The sequence below is a fragment of the Acinonyx jubatus genome, chromosome D3 (genome assembly GCF_027475565.1).
Source record: "Acinonyx jubatus isolate Ajub_Pintada_27869175 chromosome D3, VMU_Ajub_asm_v1.0, whole genome shotgun sequence".
In the NCBI taxonomy this organism is placed as follows: domain Eukaryota; kingdom Metazoa; phylum Chordata; class Mammalia; order Carnivora; family Felidae; genus Acinonyx; species Acinonyx jubatus.
This window is the reverse complement of record NC_069392.1, coordinates 549,184-576,675: the sequence shown is the minus strand read 5'-3', so window position 1 is coordinate 576,675 and position 27,492 is coordinate 549,184. Positions and strand designations below refer to the sequence as shown.

Sequence of the window (27,492 nt, the reverse complement as noted above, 5' to 3'; positions counted from 1 at the left end):
CACCACTGAGTGGTCCCCAACACCTCTTCTGAAAAACTTACACTCCATTTGTTAACATCATGAGACCGGTTTCATTTCCAAGGGCGATTATGAAATCTGTGCTAGCTTAACTCAAAGTTTTTCACAACCATGTTAGGAACAAAAAGGGCCAAAAAACAGCAAATTCACCACCATCAGATTAATGTCCTGTTTCATCACAATACTGCTTAAGATTTTACTAAAAACGGTACTTGCCCAGACACCAGTGAGAGCAGTCTTTCTGAAAGCTTAGAATTATTACCACATGGTTTTAATAATAATTTCATTAAGTAGCTTAAAAAACAATGCAAAATCACCTTAAGACACACGATAATGCATTCATTGAGGCCAGGGCCACCTTCTATAAACAAATGAGGAAATAGTCAAAGACGACCTAAAACCTCAGAAAACAAGAACCACAGTCTGCATAATTAGGACAGAAACACTTTTAATTTCCATCTGGATATTTACAACAACATACAGGACAGTACGGTAAGGTTTTATAGAAAACAGATTGCCACTGTGAATATGCTATCTGTATTCTAATTTCTTTTGAGAACAAAGATGCCTTTTATAAACGCCATTGGCTTTTAGAATAGAATGTATTTTTCTGTGTTTTATCTAGATTGTCACATCAGTGTTACACACTCTATGTAACAACCTTTAAAATTTTTAAATCTAAATCTAGATTCCAATATTCCTGACCTGTCTCTTATTAACACGTGAAAGAAATAAACTTTTTTTAAACACAAGTTCCCAGAGTTTTCATAGAAAAAAAAAAAAAAACACCTCATGCCTACTTAGTATCTCTGTATATTCTCAAAAAAGCAAGTTTCAGGAAAATAAAAAATAATTTACAAAAGGCACTGAATTTAGCAAAAACTGGTAGAGCTTTGCATTTTGGATAACACTGGACATGCTCACAGAGCACCAGCAGCGTGTGAGCGGTCACGTACACCCGAGAAAGGTCGGCCCTCAACGTGGGGCCGTGGGTTGGGTGTCAGTCATGGCAGTGGTTCTAAGGTGGCCCCCACGCTCCAGGCAGACCCCCCAAGAGGTCACGGCCAAGGGGAAGCTGAAATAAATGCACTACGGTAACTGACCAGGACTCAGAGATAAACCTCTAGTTTCTGTACTAAAACACAACACTTTTACACAGGAAATCGGAAGGAAATGAATTCGAAAATATGCAATACATTTGAAAACCAGAGAACAACTTAAAGATCATTTTATTGGTATCACTCTGGCAACTAAACAAAGTAACTGCAAGTGCAGGTTTCTTAGGTCTGCTGCTGGCCTGTCCAGTGCTACGGACGGTTCCTAGGACTCCTACAGACTAGAGGATTTATTCCCAGAGAAAACCTAGTTCAATGTTTGTAATGACCCAAATTAGAAACATTGCTGCAAGTCTAAGACCTATTTAAGGTTCGTTTACTGCCGGACAGCCACCTTTATCAACTGGCCTAATCCACTGGGATCCACTGGCAAAACAAAGATTTTTCTATCATGAACTAGAAAGTCCAAGACTCCTTCCCAGAAAAGGAAGACGACACAAAATTCATCTGTTCTAAGAACGAAACTGAAGTGAATGAAGCTATTCGAGAGGCGCCACTGCCGATCTGGCCGCCCCAACTCTGGCACCCACAACCTGCCGTCCGCCTGGGACGGTGAGCTCGAGTCTGCGTCGGTACAAGTGACAATTCTCAGAAAATCTGTATCCGAGTTTGCTTTCATCAAGTTCTCCCAAAACACCAGAGAACGAAATTTTATACAAAAAAAAATATGCATTTTCTAAAATTCTTTTAACTCTCAAAATGAGAATAAATTAATCAGAATATATTCTTTTTGGTAGAATTTTAGCAATAAACACGTTACCCTTCTTTCTTTACAAACACAGAATAAAAGACGCCCAGCAGCTGGCACCAGCCCTACAAGGCCGTGAGCTGGGCCAGGCGCGCCATCCTGCGGAGGCGGCCCCCGCCTGCGGGGCTATAGCGCCCAGGGCTGCCCAGGCCTGGGGAGTGGGGTGTGGGGCCGGGCTTCCCGGGGCTTCTCCCTGGGCTGCAGCTGTGGGGGCCACCAAGATCCGGCTGCCGACACTCCAGCCTCCCTTTCAGCGCGGGGCTCGGCCAACTGAGGAAACCAAGAAAGGTCTGTCAGCATGGATGGTGACGTGGGCCCCGCGCCCCAGCCCTGCGAGGCCTGTGGATTCACAGCACAGAAGCTCTTCCACACGAGTCCCGTGTGGCCCTGAACAAGTCCCCCGGCTGCTTCCATCCTCTGCCCCAACCTTGTTGGCAGCACCCGGTCCCCTTTCTCCCTAACTGCAGACCCCTTGTCTGTGCAGGCAGCCACATGTCAGCGTGGCTGACCCATCTGCCAGTGTCCCAGATAAGCCACTACGTGCACACACCGACTCAGAACCAAACTGCTCTGGAAGGCGGCCACCAACAGCCCCCATATAAGAGACCGGTGACCCTGCAGGCCCACTGACCTCTGTCTGTCTGAGGGGGAGAAGCATAGGACGGCGCTCTTCCACCTGTGGACAGCCGGGTACCGCTGTGGGTCCACATCCGTACCCTCCAGAGCGGCCAACACGTCCCGATCCAGTTTGGACGGCTCCTCTCTGCCAGGCAGAAAAAAAGGAAAGAAAAAACAAAAACACCCATAGTTAGAAACACAGACTTCCAACACCATGATGTTCTGAACTCGAGGGCTGGGCACAGGAACAGAGCAGCAGGACGGAAGCACGGGCAGCTGGTCCGTTGCTGCCACTGCAGGGCTCGGGTGTCAGAGCTGCGGTGAGGGCTATGGAGGACAAAAGCCACAGTGGCAGAGAGGACACACCATCCCACTGAAAATGCAATTCTGAGCATTGTCACCTCCGAAGGTCACCAACCAGAAGGCTGAGACTCCCTGGGATGCTCTTCCTAAAACGCACCGAGCTCTCAGCGCAGCTTCCCCAGAAGTACAGCAAGACGGGAGGCTGAGCTGGAAAGGAAAACGCATCTCCCACCAACTTGGAGGGTCATAAAAAGCACGAAGAGCTACAAACTCATCAAAGACATAGGAGCCAGGAGTGCACGTCCAACCAGGTTGCAGGCAGAAAAAAGCTTCAGAATTAGGATGGTGCCACGTGCTCCCACATCCACCCCACAGCCTCCCACGTCCACCCCCACCCCCATGACCTCCCATGTGCTCCCACGTCCACCCCTACCCCCACGTGCTCCGTGCTCCCACATCCACTCCTGCAGCCTCCCACATGTTCCCACGTCTACCCCTCATGGCCTCCCACTATGTTCCTATGTCCACCCCATGGTCTCCCACGTCCACCCCCACCCCCATGACCTCCCATGTGCTCCCACGTCCACCCCTACCCCCACGTGCTCCCATGTCCACCCCCACAGCCTCCCACGTGCTCCCACGTCTACCCTCACGGCCTCCCACCATGTTCCCACGTCCACCCCATGGTCTCCCACATCCACCCCCACCCCCATGACCTCCCACATGCTCCCAGGTCCACCCCTACCCCCACGTGCTCCCACGTCCACCCCCCAGCTTCCCACAGCCTCCCACCATGTTCCCACATCCACCCCCACCCCCATGACCTCCCACATGCTCCCACGTCCACCCCTGCAGCTTCCCACGTGCTCCCACGTCTACCGTCATGGCCTCCCACCATGTTCCCACATCCACCCCATGACCCCCCATGTGCTCCAACGTCCACCCTCGCAGCCTCCCACGTGCTCCTACATCTATCCCCACGGCCTCCTACCATGTTCCCATGTCCACTCCCAAGACTTCCCATGTGCTCCCAGGTCCACCCCCGCAGCCTCCCACGTGCTCCCACGTCTACCCTCACGGCCTCCCACCATGTTCCCACATCCACCCCACAGCCTCCCACGTCCACCCCCATCCCCATGAACTCCCATGTCTACCCCCACGGCCTCCTGCCATGTTCCCATGTCTACTCCCACAGCCTCCCATGTCCACCCCCATACCCATGACTTCCCACACGCTCCCAGGTCCACCCCTACCCCCATGTGCTCCCATGTCCACCCCCGCAGCCTCCCACATGCTCCCACGTCTACCCTCACCGCCTCCCGCCACGTTCCCACATCCACCCCCACCCCCATGACCTCCCATGTGCTCCCACATCTACCCCCATGGCCTCCTGCCATGTTCCGTTCCCATGTCTACCCCCACAGCCTCCCACACGCAACACAACCCACTCATACCCAAAAAGGAAGAGCCTCTGGATGGGTTCCTTCCTAGCTGGGACCCCTGAGGGCTCTGGGGATGGGGAACTGTAGCTCTGCTGTGCCTCGTGCCCAGGAGCGTCAAGACCCAGGCGTATCTTAGCAATTCTGGCTGACATTTCATTTTCTGTCCTCATTTGCTCATTTGTAAGAACATCAGCAGCAGACGGCTCTAACAAGTCCCTCTCCACCGCATCCGTTCTTGATGTCGGGCTCCGTCTGTCTACAGTTTTCATATTTTTATTTGGGGTCTTAGAAAAGTTACTTCCTAGATCTTGCAAATTTAGTTTATCAAACTCAACAGTCAGGCCCGGTACCGGTGAGAGAAGGGCTTCCTCCCCACGCGGGGCTTCTGGCCGCCTCCTCCCCAGAGTCTGGCCTCCGCTTAGGGGGCTACAAAATCCATTCTTGCTGCTGTGGGCACTGGTCAGGGTGGAGGCTTCTATGAGTTCGGTCTCCTGCTCCAAGGGAAGGATGTCACACTCCAAGTCCCCAAAAGTGCCAAGTGTGGGCCGGGTGTTGTTCCGAGCTGTGTTCTGCCGATTTTTAATCTCCTCCAAGCTCAATTCATCATCTTCGTCCAGAAAAGCCCTCACGGAGATGGAATTGCTGCACTTCCGACGGCCTGCAAGGGAGAGGAGCAGTTGTGCAGAGGCGCGGGCGACACAGTCTGCGACACGTCAGGCAGCACGGCTGCAAATCCCCGGGACCAGCCAGAAACCAGCCTCTCGCCGAGGCCGCCTCCTCAGCCCCTGACAGATGTGAGCTCCCTGGGAAAAGCCAAACAGAAAGCACAGCCTCCAGGCCCAGCACCCTGCCCTCAAAAGCAGGAAAAGGAGAAGGAAGTCAAGGACAGGCACATGCGGTCATGATGGTGGCTGGCACCTCCCATGACTCGCCAGGACATAAGGGTCAGGCGGAGCAGCAGGCATCTGCTTGTTCACGTGGACATGCTTCCTGGTCCACGGCCACTGGACAGGGTCCGCGTCCTGAGAACCTACATGTGCCTGCGCGTCCTTACCAGAGACAGAGGCGTCCTGATGGCTGGCTTCGTTTTCTCCCGACTCTTGGGCATCGTTGCGCACTTCCTGGGGAGCGAGATATTCTTCTAGTTTTTGCAGACCCTCCTGGGAAGACAAGTCAACAAAGCAGCCCAGAAAGTCCCAGTACTCGACCCAGGGATACCCCAGCTCATGAGCCAGCTCCCTGCAGGAAGAGATACCATCCATCAGTTAGAAAACCAGTCGGAAAAAACGCTCACAGAACCAACTATACAGAAAAGAGCCACTTTGTGCTAAAGTGCCCAAGTAATGCCTGTACTTCTGGTTATGATTTTTACTTTATCCTAAATTTGGGGCTAAGATAGCAGTTTTTATTTTCTAAAGCAGGCCAGGACTGAGAGCGGTTTCACTCATGAACTGTTACACTGAATGTATTAAAGTCACGGCAAGGAGGCCTTGACCACCCCACTCGCACCACAAACGACTCTGGTTTTGGCTGAGCGCATAAATAAACGTTTGGAAGTTCTTTTGAGGTTCAAGTTGTCAACCTGAAACTAGGCACGTTATATATGTGTGTGTACATACACACACAGACACACACACACACACACACACACACACACACACACATACATACATACACATAGGGAGGTGGGGGGGGCACATATTTTGAGAAAAGGCTCTGAAACAACTCAGTGTAGCCTTATTTGATGACGCTGTATTCAGCATCTTGATGGTGGGAAAAATGCTTTTCTGGGACTTTTTACTAGTAGTTTCAAGCCACACCTTCTTCTTGTGTTTTATTTCCTCCTTTACTGCCAAGAGGGCACCCTCTGTATGACACGTCACACAAAACACCGTGAACCCAGGCACGCTACCCATCAATCTTGCCGGGAGAGTGGCCGCCACGGCGGGATCACACCTCAGTAAAGAGGCTTTATGTCCCCCCAGTGAACGCTTCCCAGGAATGACATTTTGAAGGCTGTTAACTGGTTTCAACACAGACACACGCAGCGGATGAAAGGACACTGCTACTCAGCTCCGTGTCGCTTCATACTGCGCTGGCAAGTACCTTCCCACTCTCTCTACGCCTCTTTCTGGATCCGTCTTCCTGACACTGTAAAAGAAGCCCGCTTTCTCTCGAGGTGGGGTCTTCCAGAGCCTGCGGAAGTCTTCTGCCTGAGGAGAAACCGGATGGCGCGGTGCTCACCCAAGTCACAGGTGAACGAACAGAACCAGCGAGCACCTCCCAGCGCCCCTCCTCCCTCCCCCTCTGGTCTGGCAGCCTGACGGCCTCAGGGCGGCGCTCACACAGAGGCAAGGCTCCGAGGGGGCGTGGTCCTGCTCCCTTCCAGGGGCCCACGCTGGGCTGGGAGGGTCGGAGGGTCGGAGCTTCCCGCGGGGACCCCGAGGCCAACACTGGAGAGCTGCCACCCTCAAGCCACTTTCCCATCACATAAGAGTAAATGCATGTTTATGTTTTCAGGTCACTCTTAACTAGAGTCTTCTTTTACACAAATGAATGTAATCTTAACTAATAACACCTGTTTTTGGAGACACTTCTGTAACTGCACGTAACTAAAATTATTATTATTTTTGGAGCGCCTGGGTGGCGCTCAGTTAAGCATCCAACTCTTGGTTTTGGCTCAGCTCATGATCTCATGGCTCCTGGGTTTGAGCCCCATGTCGGGCTCTGCACTGACAGTGTGGAGCCTGCTTGGGATTGTCTCTCCCTCTCTCTCTATTCCTCCCCTGCTCACGTGCACTTTCTCCCTCAAAAGAAATAGACTTTAAAAAATAAATGAAATGATTTATCTTTACATTTCGTTAAGATGGTAGGTCTCATGTCAAGCGATTTTTGTTTTTTTTTCAGATTTGATTTTTAAGTAGGGGCATGTGGCTGGTTCAGTCTGTTAACCTGACTCCAGCTCGGGTCACAATCTCGCATTTCATGCGTTCAAGCCCTGCACTGAGCTTTGTGATGATAGCTTAGAGTCTGGAGCCTGCTTCGGATCCTGTGTCTCCCTCTCTCTCAAAAATAAACATTAAAAAAAAAAAAAAAAAAAAGATTTTATTTTTAAGTAATCTCCACACTCAACGTTGCCAATGTTGGGCTTGAACTCATAACCCTGAGATCAAGAGTCTCACGCTCCACCCATCAAGCCAGCCAGGTGCCCCTTTATTTAAAAAAAAAAAAAATTAAGTTTATTTATTTATTTTGAGAGAGAACAAGCAAGGGAGGAACAGAGAGAGAGGAAGAGAGAATCCCAAGCAGGCTCTGCACTGTCGGCAAGGAGCCCAATGTGGGGCTTGAATTCACAACCCTGAGATCAAGACGTAAGCTGAGATCAAGAAGAGGTGGACGTTTAACTGACCAAGCCAGCCAGGTGCCCCTTTAAAATTATTTTTAACGAGAGGAAAATGACACACAGTGTATGAAATACCTCGGCCCAGAAGGTGAACTGCACAGTTTGCAAATGCAAGTTTCCTAGTGACAATACAAATCCAGGAATATGGGAATAGACAGCCGGGCTAGACCAGCATGTACTGTGAGAAGGGCCACTGACACGGACCGGAGCACCAGGTGATGACAGCATGGAGGGTCAGCCCAAGTAAACCTCGCTTCTCTCATGTATGGGCTCACCACCGCATCCGCTCTGGCTAGCAAGTGAGGAACAGGGTTAAGACACGTTCTGGTTTCTCCAGCAGATGTTCTCAAGCCTTGTCACCAACTGACTACGATTCCATAAGTCCTGGTCTCAACACCAAACACAAAGCAAGAGCTGGAACACCCGGCACTTCTGGTGGGGATGGCCAGGAGCTGGTTCCAGAAGCTTCCACAGCAGCTCACCTTGGATGGGCTGAGGGGCCCTGCAAAGGCTCGCAGGGTCAGAACAGGGTCTCTGGGGCCGCCTCCACCATGGCTGACGTGAGAGGTCTCGGTCATCTGGTCTGAAGACCACAACTCCCCGATCACCGGAGACGACGTGTCCTCAGCTCTCAGGAGTGGCACGTAGTAGTGGCCTGGGAGGAGGAGACACCGGCTAAAGGCATCTGCTTGGGCAGGTCCTCACCTCAATGCCGTGTCAGGCAGTCTGAGAAACACCAGGGTTTTGCAAGCTGTTCAGTGATAAAAAGGCTGCAAAAGCTCTAAAAGGTGCAAAAGCTCTGGAGCCAAAAGACCTGGGGAAGCGGCCAGTTTTTGCCAGACTCACTCAGCCACACATTGTTCCTCTGCCAGGAAAATAAGGGGAAGGAAGGAAGGGCAGCAGCAGACTTCCTCACCCCCAGGTACTAAAAGGACTGGGCCTGTGTGAACAACATTAGCATAATGGGAGTCTGAGAATTGTTAAAAAGAGAAAGTTCGATTTTAACTCTCTTTTTTAATACATTTTTTTTAAGTTTATTTATTTTTGAGAGAGAAACATGCAAGCGGGGAGGGGCAGAGAGAGAGAGAAAACACAGAATCCGAAGCAGGCTCCAGGCTCTGAGCTGTCAGCACAGAGTCCCATGCGGGGCTCGAACCCACGAACCACAAGATCATGACCTGAGCTGAAGTTGAACACTCAACTGACTAGCCACCCAGGCGCCCCTACGATACAATCTTCTATCATCGAACATACAACTCCGAACAGACCCGGCATCATGCGACACTCTCGTGAAATACGGAAAGAACGACGGTGGACTGTGATGATGTCACCTGGGACGGTGTAGCAGGAAGGGGTCCAGACGCCACGTACAGAAGGATAGCTGTGGCTGTGGTGTGCCAATAAAGCTTTATCTGCAAAGGAGGTGGCAGGCCAGGCAGGCATCTGCTGACCTTTGCTTTAAACGGATCTAACAGAAACTAAGAGAGAAGAAAAGACGGGAAATGGGGCCACCAGACTTCCAGCTGAAAACGAAAGGAAAGGCACCTGTGCCTCCACCTTCAGAACACACTGGAAACAGCCCAGAGGAAGCCACCGGCAACAACCCCTTTCTGAAACCGGCCATCTTCACGCTTCTAAAGCTCTTCACCATAAAAGGCAGGCCCAGAAGGCGGGGAAGAGCCCCCACAGCGCTGATCAGGAAGGGCTGCCCCCATGGCTCATGCAAATTCAAGCCTCAGCCTAGAACGCTGAGGGCTGGGCCAGGGCAGGAGCGGGGCTGCCTCTGGGAGCCAGGTGAGGACAGTCCTAGCTGTAGCTCCAGGAGCGGCAGGGCCGGGTGCAGCAGGCGGCACAGGAAAGGGCTGATGGGGAGCCACTGACACCCCAGACCCAAGTGCTCCAGGAAGGGCCCCTCCCACTTTCTGCTCTGCCAACTTGCAGGCCGTGCCCAGGTAGCAGGGACCAGAGAGGGTCCTGCTGCACAAGACACGGGCAGGGATGACGGGGTGAAGCCACGAGCAATAGTCAAAGGACAGACAACCCGCGTCTCTCGGAAAAGCTCAGGCTTCAAAGGAGGGATGACAGGACAACAAGATGGCATTGAGCTGGGGGTTCAGGAAGCAGAAGACGACCCTCAGGCTGTCACCCTGAGAGAGGATCCACTCCCCACGACGCCAGGCCAGGGTCCCCCTTACCCTTTAAGTACTCTCTGATCCGCTCCTTCAGCTCCACAGACTTATTTTTGCTTCTTTCACAAATGACCTATTTTAAAAAGACACAGTATGTGAACACTTTAAATCTTAATTTGTCACATTTTATCATTAAAATAATTTTATAAAAGCAAGTTTTAAGGTTAACAAAAAAAGGATAGTGTCCTAATGGTAAATATTTCATCAAACTCACAACCAAAAAACCCATGTTGAACAGTACAATTTTCTCCCAAAACGTTCTATAAAAGCTGAAGGGGTCAGGACAAGAAAAACAAACCCTGGGAGTGAACTGATTTTCTTTCTTCGTGTTACCCTACACTTTCTAGTTTTCCTCAAGGAAAGGCATGTTCAGTTAGGCAAACACAGGCAGAGACACTTGTAATTTTTAGTTCTATGAGCTCCAATGCCTGGGGGCCTGTTTGTTGCTCTTGTTTGGATGGGTTAAAACAGTTCCTATTTAACGAGAATACGGTGTTTTATTCTTGCTATTCTAGGAATCAACTTTCTTCCTTAAAGAACTGCAGGATGTTCCAAGAACATTTTTACTAGAAACAATAAAAAACCACAATAACCTTAAAATAAGGAAGGAACTACAAAATTAACATCTCCTGCCAGCCTGTGAAAAAAACAAACTAAACTCTACTCTGTAAGTAGCGCAACTATTTTTTAAAATGTGTAACTGATTGTGAGGAAAGGCAAATACCTTTTTTTTTTTTTTTACTGTTTATTTTTTATTCTTGAGACAGAGCATGAACAGGGGAGGGGCAGAGAGAGAGGGAGACACAGAATCCAAAGCAGGCTCCAGGCTCCGAGCTGTCAGCACAAAGCCCGACGCGGGACTCGAACCCACGAACTGTGAGATCATGACCTGAGCCGAGGTCGGATGCTCAACCGACTGAGCCACCCAGGTGCCCCGAAAGGCAAATGCTTTAAAGAATACCAGTTACTGGGGCGCCTGAGTGGCTCAGTCCATGAAGTGTCCAACTTCGGGTCAGGTCACGATCTCACGGTTCGTGGGATCCAGTCCCGTGTCGGGCTCTGTGCTGACAGCTCAGAGCCTGGAGCCTGCTTGATATTCTGTGTCTCCCTCTCTCTCTGCCCCTCCCACACTCATGTTCTGTCTCTGTCTCTCTCTTTCTCAAAAATAAACAAGCATCAAAAAAATTTTTTTTTATTTAAAAAGAATAGCAGTTACCAAAGACCATCTTATATTGAATAAATATACATACCTATGCACACAAACAGTTGAGTCATACATGTGAAAAATAACAGTAATTTTCTGAGTTATAGAATGAAAAATTTTCTGTTTACATGTATTCTAGTTTCTATAGAAAATGGGCACTATCTTCGTAACCATAGCAACTACACAGGTGGCATTTGCTACCAGATTAAGATCCTTATAGATTCCATCTCAAGGGCTGGCTGACCCAGGTCAGCTTGCCAACAGCTCCGATGCACAGTACAAATCACGCTTCTTTCAGTTTCCGTCAGGTCCACCTCCCTCCCCACCTCACTTCTACCCTCTCTAAGGCACATTTTGCTCAACGGCCAATATCAATCCTAACAAGGCTTGTATAGGTCAGGTGAGAATATCTGGGAGGGGCTTAGGATGGCGGCTCGTACATCATGAGCTAAACACGTCAGCTTTCAGTACCATCATCCTCATCACTGCCATCACCAACCTCACCACCATCATCACTGTCATCACCATTACCAGCACCACTAGCACCATCATCCCCAGCCTTATCATCATCACCGCCACCATCTCCCTCGTCATCATCACCACCATCATCATCATCGCTGTCATCCCCATCTCCATTATCACCACCACCACCAGCACCAACATCACCATCATCCCCACCATCACCACCATTTCCCTTGTTATCACCACCTCTCCACTGTCATCCTCACCACCTTCTCATTACCATCAGCAACATCATCATCACCCAAACGACCAACACCATCACCTCCTCTGTTCTCCAGTTCCCTGGTCAACTGAGGTACGCACAGAGGAAACTTGATGAAAGCCAGGAGCTATGCCTGTTACTCAGTAATCATGGTTCTAAGATGTGCCTGTGATGCAAACATGTTCAAACAGTTACTGTGACTTCACAGTGACTCTAACTTTGTGTATTTTCATATCTAGTACTATATAGTAACAGCAATTTAGTAGATACTTACAGACGCATCTGGATGGTTCAGTTGGTTAAGTGTCCAACTCTTGGTTTCGGCTCAGATCATGATCTCACAGTTTGTGAGATGGAACCCCACATCGGGCTCTGGGCAGACAGTGTGGAACCTGCTTGGGATTCCCTCACCCTCTGACCCTCCCCCACTCATGTGCATGTGCACACACATGCAGATGCTCTCTCAAAAACGTAAATAAATAAACTTAAAACCAAAAATAAATACTTACATCTTCAGGAGTTTTATCATATTTATTCCTTGGGTTTTTTACAATCAAAGGGTGTGAAGAAAGCACATTGACCACGTCTGCATTCCCAAACTTACAAGCAAAATGCAATGGTGTGTCATAGCCCTGTGAGAGGTGCAGAGGAAGAATATTTATTTATGTTTGTCCCATAAAGTTGCTTTAAGATAAAAATAGGTATTTAGCAGAACAAAAAACGCTCAAAAACAAAAGACCATAGAAAGGCATTGTTTTTATAACTGAGAAATAATTGGCGTGTTGACACTTACCCTCACTTGAAGCCAGAGCTTGAGGCCAGCCCAGCACCCTACTTAACAGGTGCCCAGGCCCGGACGGAGCTGACAAGTGAGCTGGGGCATAACTACCGCTCAGTAAACTGCATCTTTAACAATTCAGGGCCCAGTACCAAGTCCTATGATCAATGCTCAAAAGGTGAGGTACACAGATGGATGCAATACCCAGAATAAAACAAAGTCTGTGAGCCTGGTCTGCCCTCAACCCTCTCTCGTGGCCAACACCACAGTAAATGAGACTCTCTGCTCCTGACCTCAGGACGCTTCCCAACGCTCCCCGGATACTTTCCACTGAGGCCTACAGATCAGCGGGCCTTCGACTAACAGCGTCCCCGAGCCCAAGAGCTGTGGAGCCCGCCTCAACCGGGCACCCTCACTTGCAACGGCCACAGGCTCAAATGCAGCACATCCGAAACAGAACCCACTCCCATCGACCAGGGCCAGGAACTCAATGCCACGGTCCACCTGTGACTACCAAGGATGGCATGTCCCAGCTCGCAAGGCCCCCACGTGCCGGCCTCCCCTTAGCCTCTTGCACAGGCTTCCAAGACTCCTCGTGGGCCTTGCCACTTGCACTCACACTCACACCGCCACCTTGTGCATCCCCCAGAGGTGATCCAAGTGATCCCGTGGGAACAAATATCCTCCAGGAGGCACCCACTCCCTGTTCCACACCCTCCAGGACCACCTCACCATCCCACACGACTGCCCACACGAACCCGGAGAGGTGTGGGTGTCTGCCCGTAGCAGTGCTAACCGCACCCTGCCCGCTCGTCCAGGTTGGCAAGCTGCCTCAGCCAAGGGCAGCCACCCTGCTCTATGTGTGTCTGAGGCCACGATGACACAGAAAGAACGAGCAGACTCGTGTTCCAGTGTAGCTTCATTTACCAAAACAGGCCGGCCTTTCCTAGATCTGCTCTAGTGCATTCTCTGCATTAGCACTTTCTCAATTCATGCTGTCCTGGGGACACTCCTGCTCTGGGCCCGAGATCCATTCATAGCCTGACCTCCTGTGCCAGGCCTGCAGAGGCGGGGGGACACCGATCGCGGCACAGCAGGGATGAGTGTTTCCACTCAGCACCTAACAGCCCGCGTCCTTCTGGCCACCCCTCTCCCTGGCACCACAGAACATCCGTCTCTAACCTGTTCCGAGCTCTGCAAACGTGACTCCCACCTCTGCCTGCATTCCTGCCGGGAACCGCTTCTCCTGCCCAGACAGCAGGCTCTGGGTGCTTCTCACCGACACTGGGCTCTGCCAAGCCAGGTACTTGTGTCTAATACTTTGACACTTGGACACTAATACTCTTAGTGAGTTCTGCTCAAAGATAGCCTATAACATCTAATTTTAAGAATTTATTAAGCGTTCCTTGTGGATGTACATATGCATATTTTCTGTAAATACTGTCTTTTCTGTAGGGCACACGCTTCTCTGTTTTACCTTTCAAGTCACACTTCCTGATTGCAATAACCAAGTCAGGAATCCTTCCTTATTGAGTCTAAAGCACAGAACTCTGTGCTCCTTCTGTCTTCTTTTACAATTAGTAATGCTTCCATATGTATAATCATCGCTTTCTCCCATACCTCCTTCTAGAATTGTGCCAGATTGGCCAAGTGTGTCTTCACTCCCTCTTTTCTCTCTTGTTAATTTAAAGGTTACCCTTGCTCTGCGACCGTGGAGTTTGATGTGTCCCATTCAGTATGTGTCACCAAACAGTGAGTCATGACACCTTCAGCACGCTTCTGTCATTCCCTCTCCTGCCAACCACAACTTTCCCAACTCCCGGGCTTGCTCAGGGTTCACAAGTCTTGGCTCTAAGCTATCACTGGGTTCTGCCTTACAAAACTATGTAAAATTCTTCTGTTTTAACAATTCTTACATAAGCCTTATGCATCATTAAAAACCAAACCTTTGAGATTTTTACCTCCACAGGAAAGATTCCTCATATTAAGTGGGGGGAAAAAAAAACCACACAGAACCCTCGAATAAAAGGCACCACAACCTCTTACTTTCTTTTCTCTCTAGGTTTTGGCGTTGGCTCAGCCTCTCATCAAAGCCCAGCTCAGGTCTCCCCGGATAAAGGCCAGGAGGGACGTGTTCCTGCAGCAACTCTGGCCACAGGTGAGACCCACGTACACCCCGCCTGGGGCGGCAAATCTCTTATGTGTGAACAGATCCCGTCCCCACCCCTAATTCGAAGGCAGCCGAGCGCAATGAACGCGCGTCTCCTGTCCCACCCTCCACGTGCATGGCGATGTGGGGAAATGCACACGGGGACACCAAGCTTGCTGCCAGGCTGACATGACCTCTCCCAGGAGCACTCACCACTTTGTCAGGCGTGTTTAGGTATAGGTCGACGATGTAATAGATGCGCTGCTGCAGCATGTTCTGGTCATCATCCGGGTACATGAGTCGCATAAACTCGGGGTTTTCCAGAGTCTCTAGGGTCAGCTGGCAGATAGAAGCCTGATTCTCTTTGGCAGCAACATGCATAACATTGTACCGACATCCTTCCTGAAAGAAGACTGTAGATGTGAGCTTCATTTTTGCCAAGCACAGTCTTCCGAGGCTAACGGTGCTAGAAGCAGGCTTACCTGCACAATGGTGGGATTGTCCCCTGAACCAATCAGATACCGGGGGTTACTCCAGGTGAGATCGGAAAAGGTGTCGTCTTCTCCCTTCTCCACAGCCTTTCGAAGTTTGGCAGTGAGATCTTGAGTACGGGGGGTTTTGTAACTGTTGGCTCGCTCTTTGTTTACAGTTTCAGACTCAGGTGGGTACAAACCATCTGTCATCAAGAGAAAGGATTTAAGAATGTTTAACTTCACCAACATTTTCTCATCAGCCACTGTGTGCTACGCTGAGGCCGCAGAAATCGCCCCCACACAAGCTCATCACCACCTAGTTGGGAGTGCGCTAGCCAACAGCAGGGCACAAACGTGCCACCCCAGCAGGAGTCCAAGTGCAAAAGGGCCTGAGTGGCCTGCAGCTAGAAAAGGCTGCGAGGAGGGTGAGGGCACACCACCGCACGCACACAGGAACCTCCACGTGCATGGAGCACGCCCACGAAGGCAGAGTGAGCCAAGACTATTTGTTGTTTTAATTACAACACCCGAGAATGTCTGAAAACAATCTGAGTATTTTCACCGACTGCAAAGAGGGAAACCTCTAAGTATTAGAAATCACTGTGGCTTCGTCTACGAAGCACCTGTGTGAGCAGAGGAAGGAAGCAGAGGAAAACAGGCTGGCGGAGCTTTCGACTGAAGGCTCTATGTCCACAAGGAGAGGGTGCCTTCCCCAGGAGCCCCAGCCAGCCTAGGAAGCAGGACAGCTGCGGGCTCCAGGAGGGGGCAAGGCGGAGCGTGGGCCACGGTCAGAGGCTGCTGGGGTTCTGCACAAGGCCTACCGAAAAGGCCTCTCACGAGACCCCTGTTCAGAGCTGGAGCAGGTGTGGTGGGATTCCGGGCTGCAGGGCTCCCCCCGCAGGCCAGCTCCGTCCGCAGGACTATGTGTGCCAAAGCAGGCACCACCGTCCTAGAAGCAGGTGTGGCTGCAGGCGGGTAGGAGACAGGTCTCAGCATCTAAAAAAGCCCCAGGATCCCATGGCAGCAGTCAGAGAGGGAGACAGAGGCAGCAGAAGGGAAGGGCCAACAGTGGCCTTGTCAGGTTCAGGGCCCACTCAGTGTCCCGCTGCCTCTACCCTCAGGGTCCCTAGTCCTTCCCAGACCAGGTGACTGACCCACTCTCCTTCGGCTACTCCGTGGCCTAGGCCTCAGCTCTCTACTTCCTGGCAAACTGGACTTCTCTCAAAGGAGGAGAAAACCAGTCACAACACATCAGGAAAGAGGGCCCAGAAACCACCAGGGGTAACCCTGACAGCAGTACCAGAAGCGGACTGCTATATAACTCACCTTTCAGCCCACCACTGCTCATGAGTGGTGCTGTTTTCACAGGAGAAAGTGCTGAAGAGGCTTTGCTGGGAGAAGGGAAATAATCACAAAGTCCTCTAGCAAATTTCTCAGCATCTTCTCTACTTGAAAAAGCTTTAAATCGAGATCCTTTGATCATTCTGACAGCTTGCAGTGCTTCCTTTTTATCTTCATAAACATGAATCCTTTCTGTGTAGGAAAAGTAACAGGGAAATCACAGAGAAGTAACTGGCTCACACCCGAAGGCCCTGAGTTTCATAATAACCATTACCAGCTGTCTGATTTCTTTCACATTAGTATTTCAGATTTGTTTCTTAAAGGTTTTATTTTTAAGTCATCTCTACACCTAATGTGGGGCCTGAACTCACGACCCCAAGATCAAGAGTCGCACGCTCCTTCAACTGAGCCAGCCAGGTGCCCCAGTATTTCAGGTTTTTAATCTTAAAGCCATTTTAAAAAAATGTTGACTTCTTTTTGAGAGACACAGAGACGCATACATGCACAGGTGAGGGGCAGAGAGAGAGACAGAGGATCTGAAGGGGGCCCTGTGCTGACAGCTGTCAGCACAGAGCCCGATGTGGGGCTTGAGCTCACAAACCGTGAAATCATGACCTGAGCCAAGTCATTCTTGAGAAAAAGGGCCTTAGCTAGTCAAAACAACACAGTTAATAAGACTGAGCATATGCATGGACGTGAATGTAAATAATGTGTATGCTATACACATGTGTAACTTTACTGTATCTAAGGATACGATTTCATACTGAAAAATAAAACTCCTGGATTAATGTTATAAATAAAAATAACAAAAAAAGCAAGTTAAAAATTATGACTATTGCAAGAGAATTTTAAACATAATTTTGGGTGGGGAATGCCTTTCTAAGTGTACCAAGAAACCCAGAATACATAAAGGAAAAGTTCCTATTACATAAGAATATTAAAGTTCTGTAGGCGAACTATCACAATCAAGCTTGCTTGAAACTCTCAAAAATACATAAAATACAAATGGGAAGAAAAAAAATTTTTTTAATGGGGAGAAAAAAATTTTAACCAATATAAGAGAAGAATCGTAATGTCTATTGCCCAGTAAAAACGGTCAATAGATATGACCAACAGATTCATACAATTAATAATAAATTAAAACCATATAAAAAGTAACTGACCTACAAGACAGAGGTTTCCCTTATTCAAAACATAAAAAGGAAAGTTCAATAACCTGGAGTTTGGCTGACAGAACGGAAACAAGACTTCCCTTTTTACAGATATAAAACCTTGCGTTCAATACTGTAGACAGACTGGAAAAGTTACTCTCTCAAACACAGTGAGTACTAACAGCTTCTGGAGGGCAGTGGCTTTCAAAGGAAAATGCACACCTTTTGGGGCGTCTGGGTGGCTCAGTTAGTTGGTCGAGCATCAGACTCTTGACTCTGGCTCAGGTCATGATCTCATGGTTCCTAGGTGGCTCAGTCAGTCAAGCGTCTGACTTTGGCTCAGGTCATGAACTCAAGGTTCGTGAGTTGGCCCACAGTGGCCTGTCGGCCGTCAGCAGAGCCCACTTCAGATCCTCTGTCCCCCCCCTGCCCCTCCCCTGCTCGCGCGTGCTCTCTCAAAATAAACATTCAGTTCTACTCATGGTACATAATGTGTCTAATCTCCTATTTTGGGGTGCCACCCCAAATGATATCACAATAGTGATAGTCTGGATTTCTGACATTCTAATCAATATCAGGCTTTCATTAATTCTTCCCAATGCTACCTACTCTAGTCTTGTTTAAAATTGCAATTCTTGGGCGCCTGGGTGGCTCAGTCAGTTCAGCATCCGACTTCGGCTCAGGTCACGATCTCGTAGTCCGTGAGTTCGAGCCCCGTGTCAGGCTCTGTGCTGACAGCTCAGAGCCTGGAGCCTGTTTCAGATTCTGTGTCTCCCTCTCTCTCTGACCCTCCCCTGTTCATGCTCTGTCTCTGTCAAAAATAAATAAACGTTAAAAAAAAAAAAATTAAAAAAAAATGAAATAAAATAAAATTGCAATTCTTTGATGTTGAAAATTACTTATAGCTGCATTAGCCATTTACATTAACATAAAAGGGGTTCAGCTTATATTGAATAAAAAAAAAGGAGGAAGAAGATTAATCAAGAAATGGTAGCCAGCCAAAAACTACTTGCAAGTGAAGCATGTCTCACAGAATCCAATTTTCTTTATAAAAATTCACATGTAGATTTACAAATAATTCAGCAGAATTCTATATAAAAATGCTGACGATGGTTCATTTGGGGCAATGCAATTATGGGGCCTAATTCTTCTCTGTAGTTTGTGATTTTCAAAATCACCTTCCCCTGCTGTCCATCCACCCCATGTGAGAAACACCAGGTGCCTGTCACATTACCATGTCTTGCAGGGATGTCCTCGTACGCCGGGCATACCCCATAGTACAGAGGCGGCCCTGCAGAGGCCGTCACCATGGCTTTGTGACCGTTGACCCCAGTGGCAGCACCGAAGGACAGAGAGCAGGTCTTAGACATCACGACATCTTCCTCTGGAGGATTCAGGCCCACGCTGTAACCAAAATCTCTGTCCTCAGACAAGCCAACCTGCTCAGGTTGGCTCCCTACAGCCGACTTCCAATTTCTCTGTGCGTCCTGGCTTATGGTTGTGGCTCCTGACATGTCGTGGCCAGGAGGCTGTGAAGGCAGTGTTCTTCCATGCTCCAGTAGAGCCTGAGCCAATTTTTTCTCAAAAATGAACCTTGTGGTTGATGTAATGGGTCCACATTTCAATCCAGCTTTCACAATTTCTTCTCTAAGGTCATCTGGATTCAGGAGTTTCAATCGAGCCAAGATAGCGTCCATTGTCATCTCACCTAGGCCAAGACAAGAATTAATCTGATGGTGAGAAGTACGTTGTTTTCTTACGAGCAACAAAACAAAAAACACAAGTGGCAAAAATGCTGGCTTCAGTTTCATTTCAAGCCAGTGTTTGTCCATATTTTTGGTAGTCTATGAGCCTCCTATGAGAGCTTTCTGAAACTGTTTCCCAATCGATCAGAATCTAACCAAATTTAGATAAGCAATTTCTGGTTTATTTGGATAAGAATCTTAGAACCTGATGCTATTACGTGACACAATCACACTAACTTTCTAAGTAGGTACTCACACTGGGGGAACAGACACATCATTTGGTGCTACTTAGAGTGTAATCTAGAACAAACCCAAGGAGGGCATGTGAAAAATATCCGTCAAAAATACAACTCTAGAGATGCATCCTATAGATACATGTGCACTTCATTCCATAAGTAAAGGAAATTATACAAAGATTTAACCAGAGGAGCCACAGAGATGGCTCTGGCAGTCACTTTGCTAATGTTAAATAGTTAATGTTTAAGGTTTTGGGGGGGGCTTTCCATGTGCCTGGCTCCGGTGTAAGCGCACTACACAAAGTATTTAACCAGCATGATTTCTCTGTGTGGCAGGTCTCACCACTGTTCACCCCACTTTACAGATGAAGAACCTGGATCACAGAGACACTCAGTCACTTGTTCGAGTGACACAGCCACTCAGCGACTGCATCTGAATTGGAGCAGGAGCTCTAATCCACACCTTCAGAGAAAGAGCAGGTCGCAGGTTTAAGTGTGGTCAGCAAGAATCGGGGAGAAGGAAGAAATATTGGGGTACAGACTAGCGTTGTAATGGGGCTGGAAACAAGCACTTAGGTGAGAAAAACTGGAGGTGTGAAGGACGGATGGATCAGAGGCCATGAGGAGGGGTGTGTGGGCCTGCAGGCAGCCTAGGATGACACTCAGATTTCTGGTCCAGGTGCCTATGAGTGACCTGACCCAAGGCAGAGAATACTAGAACTAGAAGAGGTGGAGACTTACACACTGAGCATCAAAAACATCTTAATGCCTACCGATCAGGTGTTTCGATTTAGAAGAAGTTCAGAGTGGGAAAAATTGGTTGTGGGAGTCACAAGCACATACATGCTGGCTCTAATGCCAATAATAAAGCAGGAATAACAAGGAACAAACACAAAGACAGTGAGCCTAAAGTGGAACCTGACAGTAAAATGAGAGAAACCCCTAGAGGAGATGAAGAGAAATGCACACACTGATACAAAATGAAACCAAGGAGTAGAGGGTTTTAGGAGGTGTTTACAAATGAAGTGATGGGACATCCAGGATTGACTTGAAAACACTCTAGCAGGGGGACCCGTGGGGGGGCACAGTCAGCTAAGCATCCAATCTTGACCTTGGCTCAGGTCATGATCTCACAGTTTGTAAGTTCAGGCCCTGCATCAAGCTCTGATGGTGTGGAGCCTGCTTGGGATTCTGTCTCACCCTCTCTCTGCCCCTTTCCTGCTTGTGCACCTGCTCTCTCTCTCTGTCTCAGAATAAATCAATAAAAAATACATAAAAATTAAAAAATAAATTATTCTAGCAGGAGAGCAAAGGAGGGAGGCAGTGAGAGATAAAAAAGATTCACAAAACATTAATACCCATTGTAGCTGGATGATAGCTATAAGCAAAGAGTTCTTATATTACCCCATCTTTTCTGTGAATTTCTTTTTTAAAAAACTTTTAATGCCAGGGCACCTGGGTGGCTCAGCTGGTTGAGCATCTGACTTCAGCTCAGGTCATGACCTCACAACTCGTGGGTTCAAGCCCCGTGTCAGGCTTTGTGCTGACAGCTTGGAGCGTGCTTTGGATGCTCTCTCAAAAATAAATAAACATTAAATTGTTTTTGTTTTTTTTTTTAACTTTTAATACCATCTCTCCCCACCCAACTCCAAGATTTCAAAACTGGCTATTACTTATTGGCAAAGGGGATACTGGCCTTTTAAACAATGAGTGTACCGCACAGACCCCAAATCTGCCACAGAACTTCAAGGGGAGGGTCTACTGACCACTCCACCTAGGGGGGGTACCCAGGTGATTCCCTACAAACCTCGATATAAGAGCAACAGAGGTGGCTCAGTGATGGGAAACTGATGTGAACGTCACAAAGTAGGTCAAAGTCACATGCAAGGGTTTGGGATAACTGGGGCAGACGCTCCGAATAAAGAGAGGCCACACCCATTCCTAGAAAAGTCCAGTCTTCATGCCATTCCTGTGTCTCTGCTCTAAAGCCACCCTTCTGATCTGGGCTAGTTTGTCCTTGCAACCAAGCAAGCCCTAAACAGAACAATTCCATCACATCATGGCACTAACTGTGTGACCTTGGACAAGTTATGTAAACTCTAAGCCTCAGTTTCCTCATCTATAAAATGGATATAATGACAGTTCTACCCCTCAGGCTACAGTAAGAGTGAGGTAAAAAATACATGTAAAGTCCGTGCTGCTAGGTTTGACACTGACAAATTATTCACAACTATCAGTTTTAGTTATTAGGTTACACAGGCTTATTATTTTGTAGCACATGTAATATGTTAGAAAGTCAATCTGAATAAAAACCACTGCTTTAATACACTGTTTAATACACACTGTAATACAGTATACGAATACCTGCTCACCTGTACCAAATAAAGAATAAAGCAGAAACTCCCAGTAGGAGTGGAGTATGGAAACTGGACAGGAAGAATGGACAGAGGGCCAGCACAGGGGAGAGAAACATCTCTGAACATCGCTCTTATGTTCTGACTTTTGGAAACACGTTTTTGGGGGGTGCCTGGGGAGGCTCAGTAGGTTGAGTGTCCGACTTGGGCTCAGGTCATGATCTCACAGTTCATGAGTTTGAGCCCCGTGTCGGGCTCTGTGCTGATGCTCAGAGCCTGGAGCCTGCTTTGGATTCTGTGTCTCCCTCTGTCTCTGCCCCTCCCCTGCTTGTGCTCTGTCTCTCTCTTTCAAAAATGAATAAATGTTAAAAAAAAAAAAAAAAAGAATAAAAGAAACACATTTGTGAGTCACATACTAAAAAATAAGTAAATAAAAAGATGGAGAAAGACCTTCCAAGTGAACAACAGAAGCACAAGGAGTGGTGGTGAACGAACCCAGTGACTGTACATTCTACAGGTCCACGATCCTGAAGCTACCTTACACCAGCCTGAGGGGTCAGCAAGCACCTGGATACACCATGGCTAAGGAGAGTCCAGTTCCTCACTGACAGAAGGGAGTTACAAGCAAGGAGGCTAGAAATGGGGTCAGCAAACATCCATAAAGGGCCGCAGACTAAGGGTGAGACTTGTGAGCGAGAAGGTCTCTCGAACACTCAAGAACAGCTACAGATCCAGCAAGACTGAAAAAGCAGGTGGGGGCTGGATTTGGCTGGCAAGACGCGGTTTGCCGACCCTCAGGCTGGAATCCAAAGTATCGGCCAAACCCTGACTGACAGAGAGACAAAGATGACGGTACAGGAAACCCAGTCAGGTCTGCGAGCTGAATGAACACTCCCAGGCTGTCCTACTCCTAGTGATTATGTAAGCTACTAACATCAGGGAATCTAAACGAATGGCACAGATTTAACTTTTTATTTTGAAAAAAACTATAAACACAAATAATAGTATGGGAAGTTCCTGGGGACCCATCGCTGGTGACAGTGCCGCACCCAAATCAGGGAAGTGACACCGGCTAAGCCTCACCAGTGTCGGCACGACTCTGCTCTTCTTTGTACGTGCTTCCACCACCACCCATCACGTGGATAAAGTCATGATCACAGAACTGTCCCCCCCCCCCAAACTCCTCCACTGTCCCCAGACCCTGGCAACCACTAATTTGTTCTCTTCCACCGTAATCTTTCAAGAACATTCTGATAAATGGAATCACACCCTCTAAACCTCCTTGGCTTTTTTCAATTAGCACGATACTCCTGAGACACACCTCCTTCCTTCTCACTGCTGAGCAACATTCCGTGGTGTGAACATGCCAGTCTTATTACCCTTTTGTCCCTCGAGAAACATTTGGGCTTTTTCCAGTTCTTGGAAACTACAAGTAGTTATAAGCATTCACATACGGGTTTTTGTGTAAAAATGTTTTCATGTCTCTAGGATAAATGCCCAAAAATACAGCGCACAGTTACGTTTTTGAGAAACTGCCAAAATGATTTCAGAGTGGCTGACCCTGTAACATTTCCACCAGCAGTAAATGAGAGACCCAGTTTCTCAGCATTTCCACCAGCAGCTTGCGGTACTGGCTCCTTTCATTTTAGTCATTTTAACAGGTGCAGTATCTCGTTGGAGGTTTAATCTGTATTTCACCACTGGCTGGCGACGTTGAGCACCTTTTTGCACATACATTTGCTTTATACTAGTTTTGTAATTCTTTATAAGCCTAAAAAATGACTTCAGCGACACCTGGGTGGCTCAGTCGGTTGAGCGTCCAACTGTTGATTTTGGCTCAGGTCATGATCTAACGGGTTGCTGGGATCCAGCCCCGTGTCGGGCTCTGCATGGACAGTATGGAGCCTGCTTGGGATTCTCTCTCCCCCTCTCTCTGCCCTTCCCCTGCTCGTGAGAGAATGCAAGTACCTCTCTCTCTCAAAAACAAATAATCTTAAAAAAAAAGGGGGGGTGCTCCCAACCCTGACCTCGTGGCCCCACACATCATTTAGCTTCAGCACGCAGGCGGTGTGCAGTCTCGGCGTCGTGTGGCTACTTGGCAGAGGGCTGGCGGTGTGACCGGACAAATCAGTGTGCTATTTTCTCAACATACCGGCTAAAACTCTCTCCAGGAGGCGAGGAAAGGGAAGCAACCCAAGGACGGAGGGGAAGTGGACCGGGTGTCAGCAGGCCTACAATCCCAGCCGGCCCCAGCCTCCCAGCCGCGTGCTCTCAACCACCGGTGGGCCTTCCTGGGGCCTGTCTGCTCCGCTGCAGACCAGAAGGAAGCCATCCATACGGACCCTGACGGTTAGCCCTGAGATCCCGAGACGCGGTCATTAACTTTACTTTCTGCTAATTAAACGCCATCCTCCTATCAGAGTACTTAAGGAACGACCGCTGATTCTCCAAAAAGAAACCCGACTTTCTGGCGAGAGGGTGAACTCAGTATGAAAAAGCAGGGTCCCTAACGCCTGCAGGCGCACACGGTCTGGGAAGCCCACCACTGTGGCACGGCAGAGCGAGGCCGCGAGGGAGAGGACCACAGACCGCAGGGCCTGGAGAAGAACTCGGCCAAACGAAGGAGCCAAGCGGATGAAGACTGCCCGGAGACAGGGGCGCCACTCCCGCGGCTCCCCGCTTCCCTATCGTGTGCGCATGAAGCCTCCGGGACTTACTCCAGGCCTTCCCCCAAAACACCAGACTCGGCCCGCCAGGGGAGGGGGCAGAGCCCTGCCCCAGGACAGAGTTGAGGCCCTGGGAGGGGTGGGGACCCAGGCCTGGGGAATGAAAAGGACCCGGGCCGGGCGGAGGGAGAGGACCCAGGCCTGGGAGTGGAGGGGACCCGGGCCGGGCGAGGGGAGGGGACACAGGCCACCAAGCTGAGGGGACCCGGGCCGGGCGAGGGGAGGGGACACAGGCCACCAAGCTGAGGGGACCCGGGCTGGGCGAGGGAGGGGACACAGGCCACCAAGCTGAGGGGACCCGGGCCGGGCGAGGGGACCCAGGCCACCAAGCTGAGGGGACCCAGGCCGGGCGAGGGCGGGGGGGGGGGGGGGGGGGAGACCCAGGCCTGAGGAGAGAAGGGGACTCAGGCTGGGCGAGAGGAGGGGACACAGGCCTGAGGAGTGAAAGGGACCCAGGCCGGGCGAGGGGAGGGGACCCGGGCCGGGCGAGGGGAGGAGGCCCAGGCCACCAAGCTGAGGGGACCCGGGCTGGGCGAGGGAGGGGACACAGGCCACCAAGCTGAGGGGACCCGGGCCGGGCGAGGGGAGGGGACACAGGCCACCAAGCTGAGGGGACACAGGCCGGGCAAGGGGAGGGGACCCAGGCCTGAGGAGTAAAGAGGACCCAAGCTGGGCAAGAGGAGGGGGCACACGCCACCAAGCTAAGGGGACACAGGGCAAGCAAGGGGACACAGGCCACCAAGCTGAGGGGACCCGGGCCGGGCAAGGGGAGGGGACCCAGGCCTGAGGAGTGAAGGGGACCCAAGCCTGGCAAGGGGAGGGGACAAAGGCCACCAAGCTAAGAGGACACAAGGCAGGCGAGGGGCCACCAAGCTGAGGGCACCCAGGCCACCAAGCTGAGGGGACCCAGGCCGGGCGAGGGGAGGGGACACAGGCCACCAATCTGAGGGAACCTGGGTCGGGAGAAGAGAGGGAACCCAGGCCTGGGGAATGAAAGGGACCCAGGCCGGGCGAGGGGAGGGGACCCAGGCCAGCGAGCGGGGCGCGGGGAGGGGGGAGGAGGGGTGGGGCTCAGGCCCAGGCCTCACCTGGGTCTAGGGCCGAGTTCGCGGCCGCGCCGGGCGGCGGGGCTGGAGGCCCGCTCCGGCCCAGGCCCTGCGGCCGCTTATCCAGCCGCCGCACCAGCCAGCGCACCGCGATAAGCAGCACGGACGCCCCCAGCAGCTCCCAGACCAGCGCCGCCCACTCGGCCGCCGCCAGCCGCGTCCACAGCATCGCCGCCGCCGCCCGGCCGCCGCCGCCGCCGCCCGGTCGCCGCCGCCGCCGCCGCCGAGGAGGCCGCCCGCCTCAGGACCCCGCGACCCGAGCTGCCCGCGCCACTGCCTGACGGCGCCGCACCCAGGGGCGGTCGGTGCGGAGCCGGGACTGCACGCGGGGGCCGGGGCGCTCGCCCGCCCCGCCCCGTAGCCCGGCAAGGGAGCGAGGCCGCGGCCCCCGCGTGAAATCCCGGCTCCGCACCGACCGCCCCTGGGTGCGGCGCCGTCAGGCAGTGGCGCGGGCAGCTCGGGTCGCGGGGTCCTGAGGCGAACGGCGTCCTCGGCGGCGGCGCTCGGCGAAAGGGGGAATCCCGGGGCCGGCTGGGGAGAGGGGAGGGCGGGGGCTCGCGGGACGGGCGGGGCAGGGGGCCGAGGGGGGCCCGGAAGGCGGGCGGGCGGAGGTCCGGGGCCGGATGGGGCGGTGGGATCTGAACGCCGGGGGCCGGGGGCCGGGGGCGGCCGGGCGGGTCCTGGAGACCCCGGGGGCGGCCTGAGGTCCTGCGCGCGAGCCAGGGCGGGGGCGAGCCGGGGCCTGGGCGTTGGCCGGCGGTGCCGCCGCGAGCGCGCTAGCTCCGCGCGGCCCCAGTGGGAACGGGGCTGCTCGCAGGATCGGAGCGACCCAGCTTCTCCAGGCCGGAGTCGGCATTTTGTTCTCCCGGACCCGCTTTGAAACGGCATTTGTGACCGCCTGGGCTTTTAGAGAACCACGTTCTCCGCGCCAGACAAAGCAGGCGACCGGGCAGCTGCTTCCTGCCGCCCGTGAAGCTGGCCTTACCTGGCCGGCCGGCGTTGTATTCCCGTGGCCTGAGTGAATCTGCTTCCTCCCGGCCCTAGTCCTGGGGCGCGGAGGGCTTCCCCGAGGAGCAGGTGCCCGCCGCTGTAGTCTAGTCAGGCTCCAGGCTGCGTGCTCCCATTCCTTCCACGTTGGCGCAGAGGGGCTTGGAGCCGAGCAGGGGTGGCTGCGGGGGGAGGGGTTGACTCTAAAGTGGCGGGGGTGGGGGAAGGGCGTAGGGGCTGATGGAAGCGTTATGCTTGTCAAGCTTGTCAGAACTCTCCGACGTGTACGATGAAAAGGGGGACTCTTCTGTAACATTTACAAGTTTATTTTTTGAGAGGGAGAGTGCACGCAAGCAGGGGAGGGGCAGAGAGACAGCGAGAGAGAATCTCAAGCCGGCTCCGAGCTACCAGCAAAGGCCAACGTGGGGCTCCCGCCGAAATCAAGAGTTGGATGCTTAAGGACTGAGCCATCCATTCGCCCTTGTAACTCAGACTTTTTTTTTTTTTATGGAAAAACCCTGAAGAAATACAATTGACATCTTTGGTAAAAGCAAATTTAAGTGGATTGGGCACCAAAGAGTCAGTAAATTTGAGGGTGAGTGAACTGCAGATGAAACCACAGTGAGATACTGCTTTACACCCACCAGAACGGTTGATTTTGGTGAGACTGGCGTAATTCTGG

At 51.0% G+C, this 27,492-nt stretch overlaps 1 protein-coding gene across 2 annotated transcripts; it reads right to left on the bottom strand.

Moving 5' to 3' along the window:
- Window positions 1-449: 449 nt before the first annotated feature.
- ANKLE2 (ankyrin repeat and LEM domain containing 2) lies at window positions 450-26,964 on the bottom strand. 2 transcript variants are annotated; one of them, XM_027052111.2, is made up of 13 exons: window positions 26,809-26,964; window positions 18,891-19,364; window positions 16,491-16,697; window positions 15,174-15,367; window positions 14,905-15,093; window positions 12,274-12,396; window positions 9,843-9,909; window positions 8,130-8,302; window positions 6,351-6,457; window positions 5,299-5,483; window positions 4,257-4,902; window positions 2,513-2,644; window positions 450-2,151 (listed from the first exon to the last, which is right to left on the bottom strand). In XM_027052111.2, exons 2-13 carry the CDS (start codon window positions 19,357-19,359, stop codon window positions 1,947-1,949), a joined length of 2,697 nt encoding a protein of 898 aa, XP_026907912.2. In that variant the 5' UTR covers window positions 19,360-19,364; window positions 26,809-26,964; the 3' UTR covers window positions 450-1,946. The 2 variants fall into 2 exon arrangements, with proteins under 2 accessions (XP_026907912.2, XP_026907911.2); XM_027052110.2 differs by lacking the exon at window positions 26,809-26,964 and adding an exon at window positions 25,806-26,042.
- Between the last annotated feature and the right edge of the window lie 528 nt (window positions 26,965-27,492).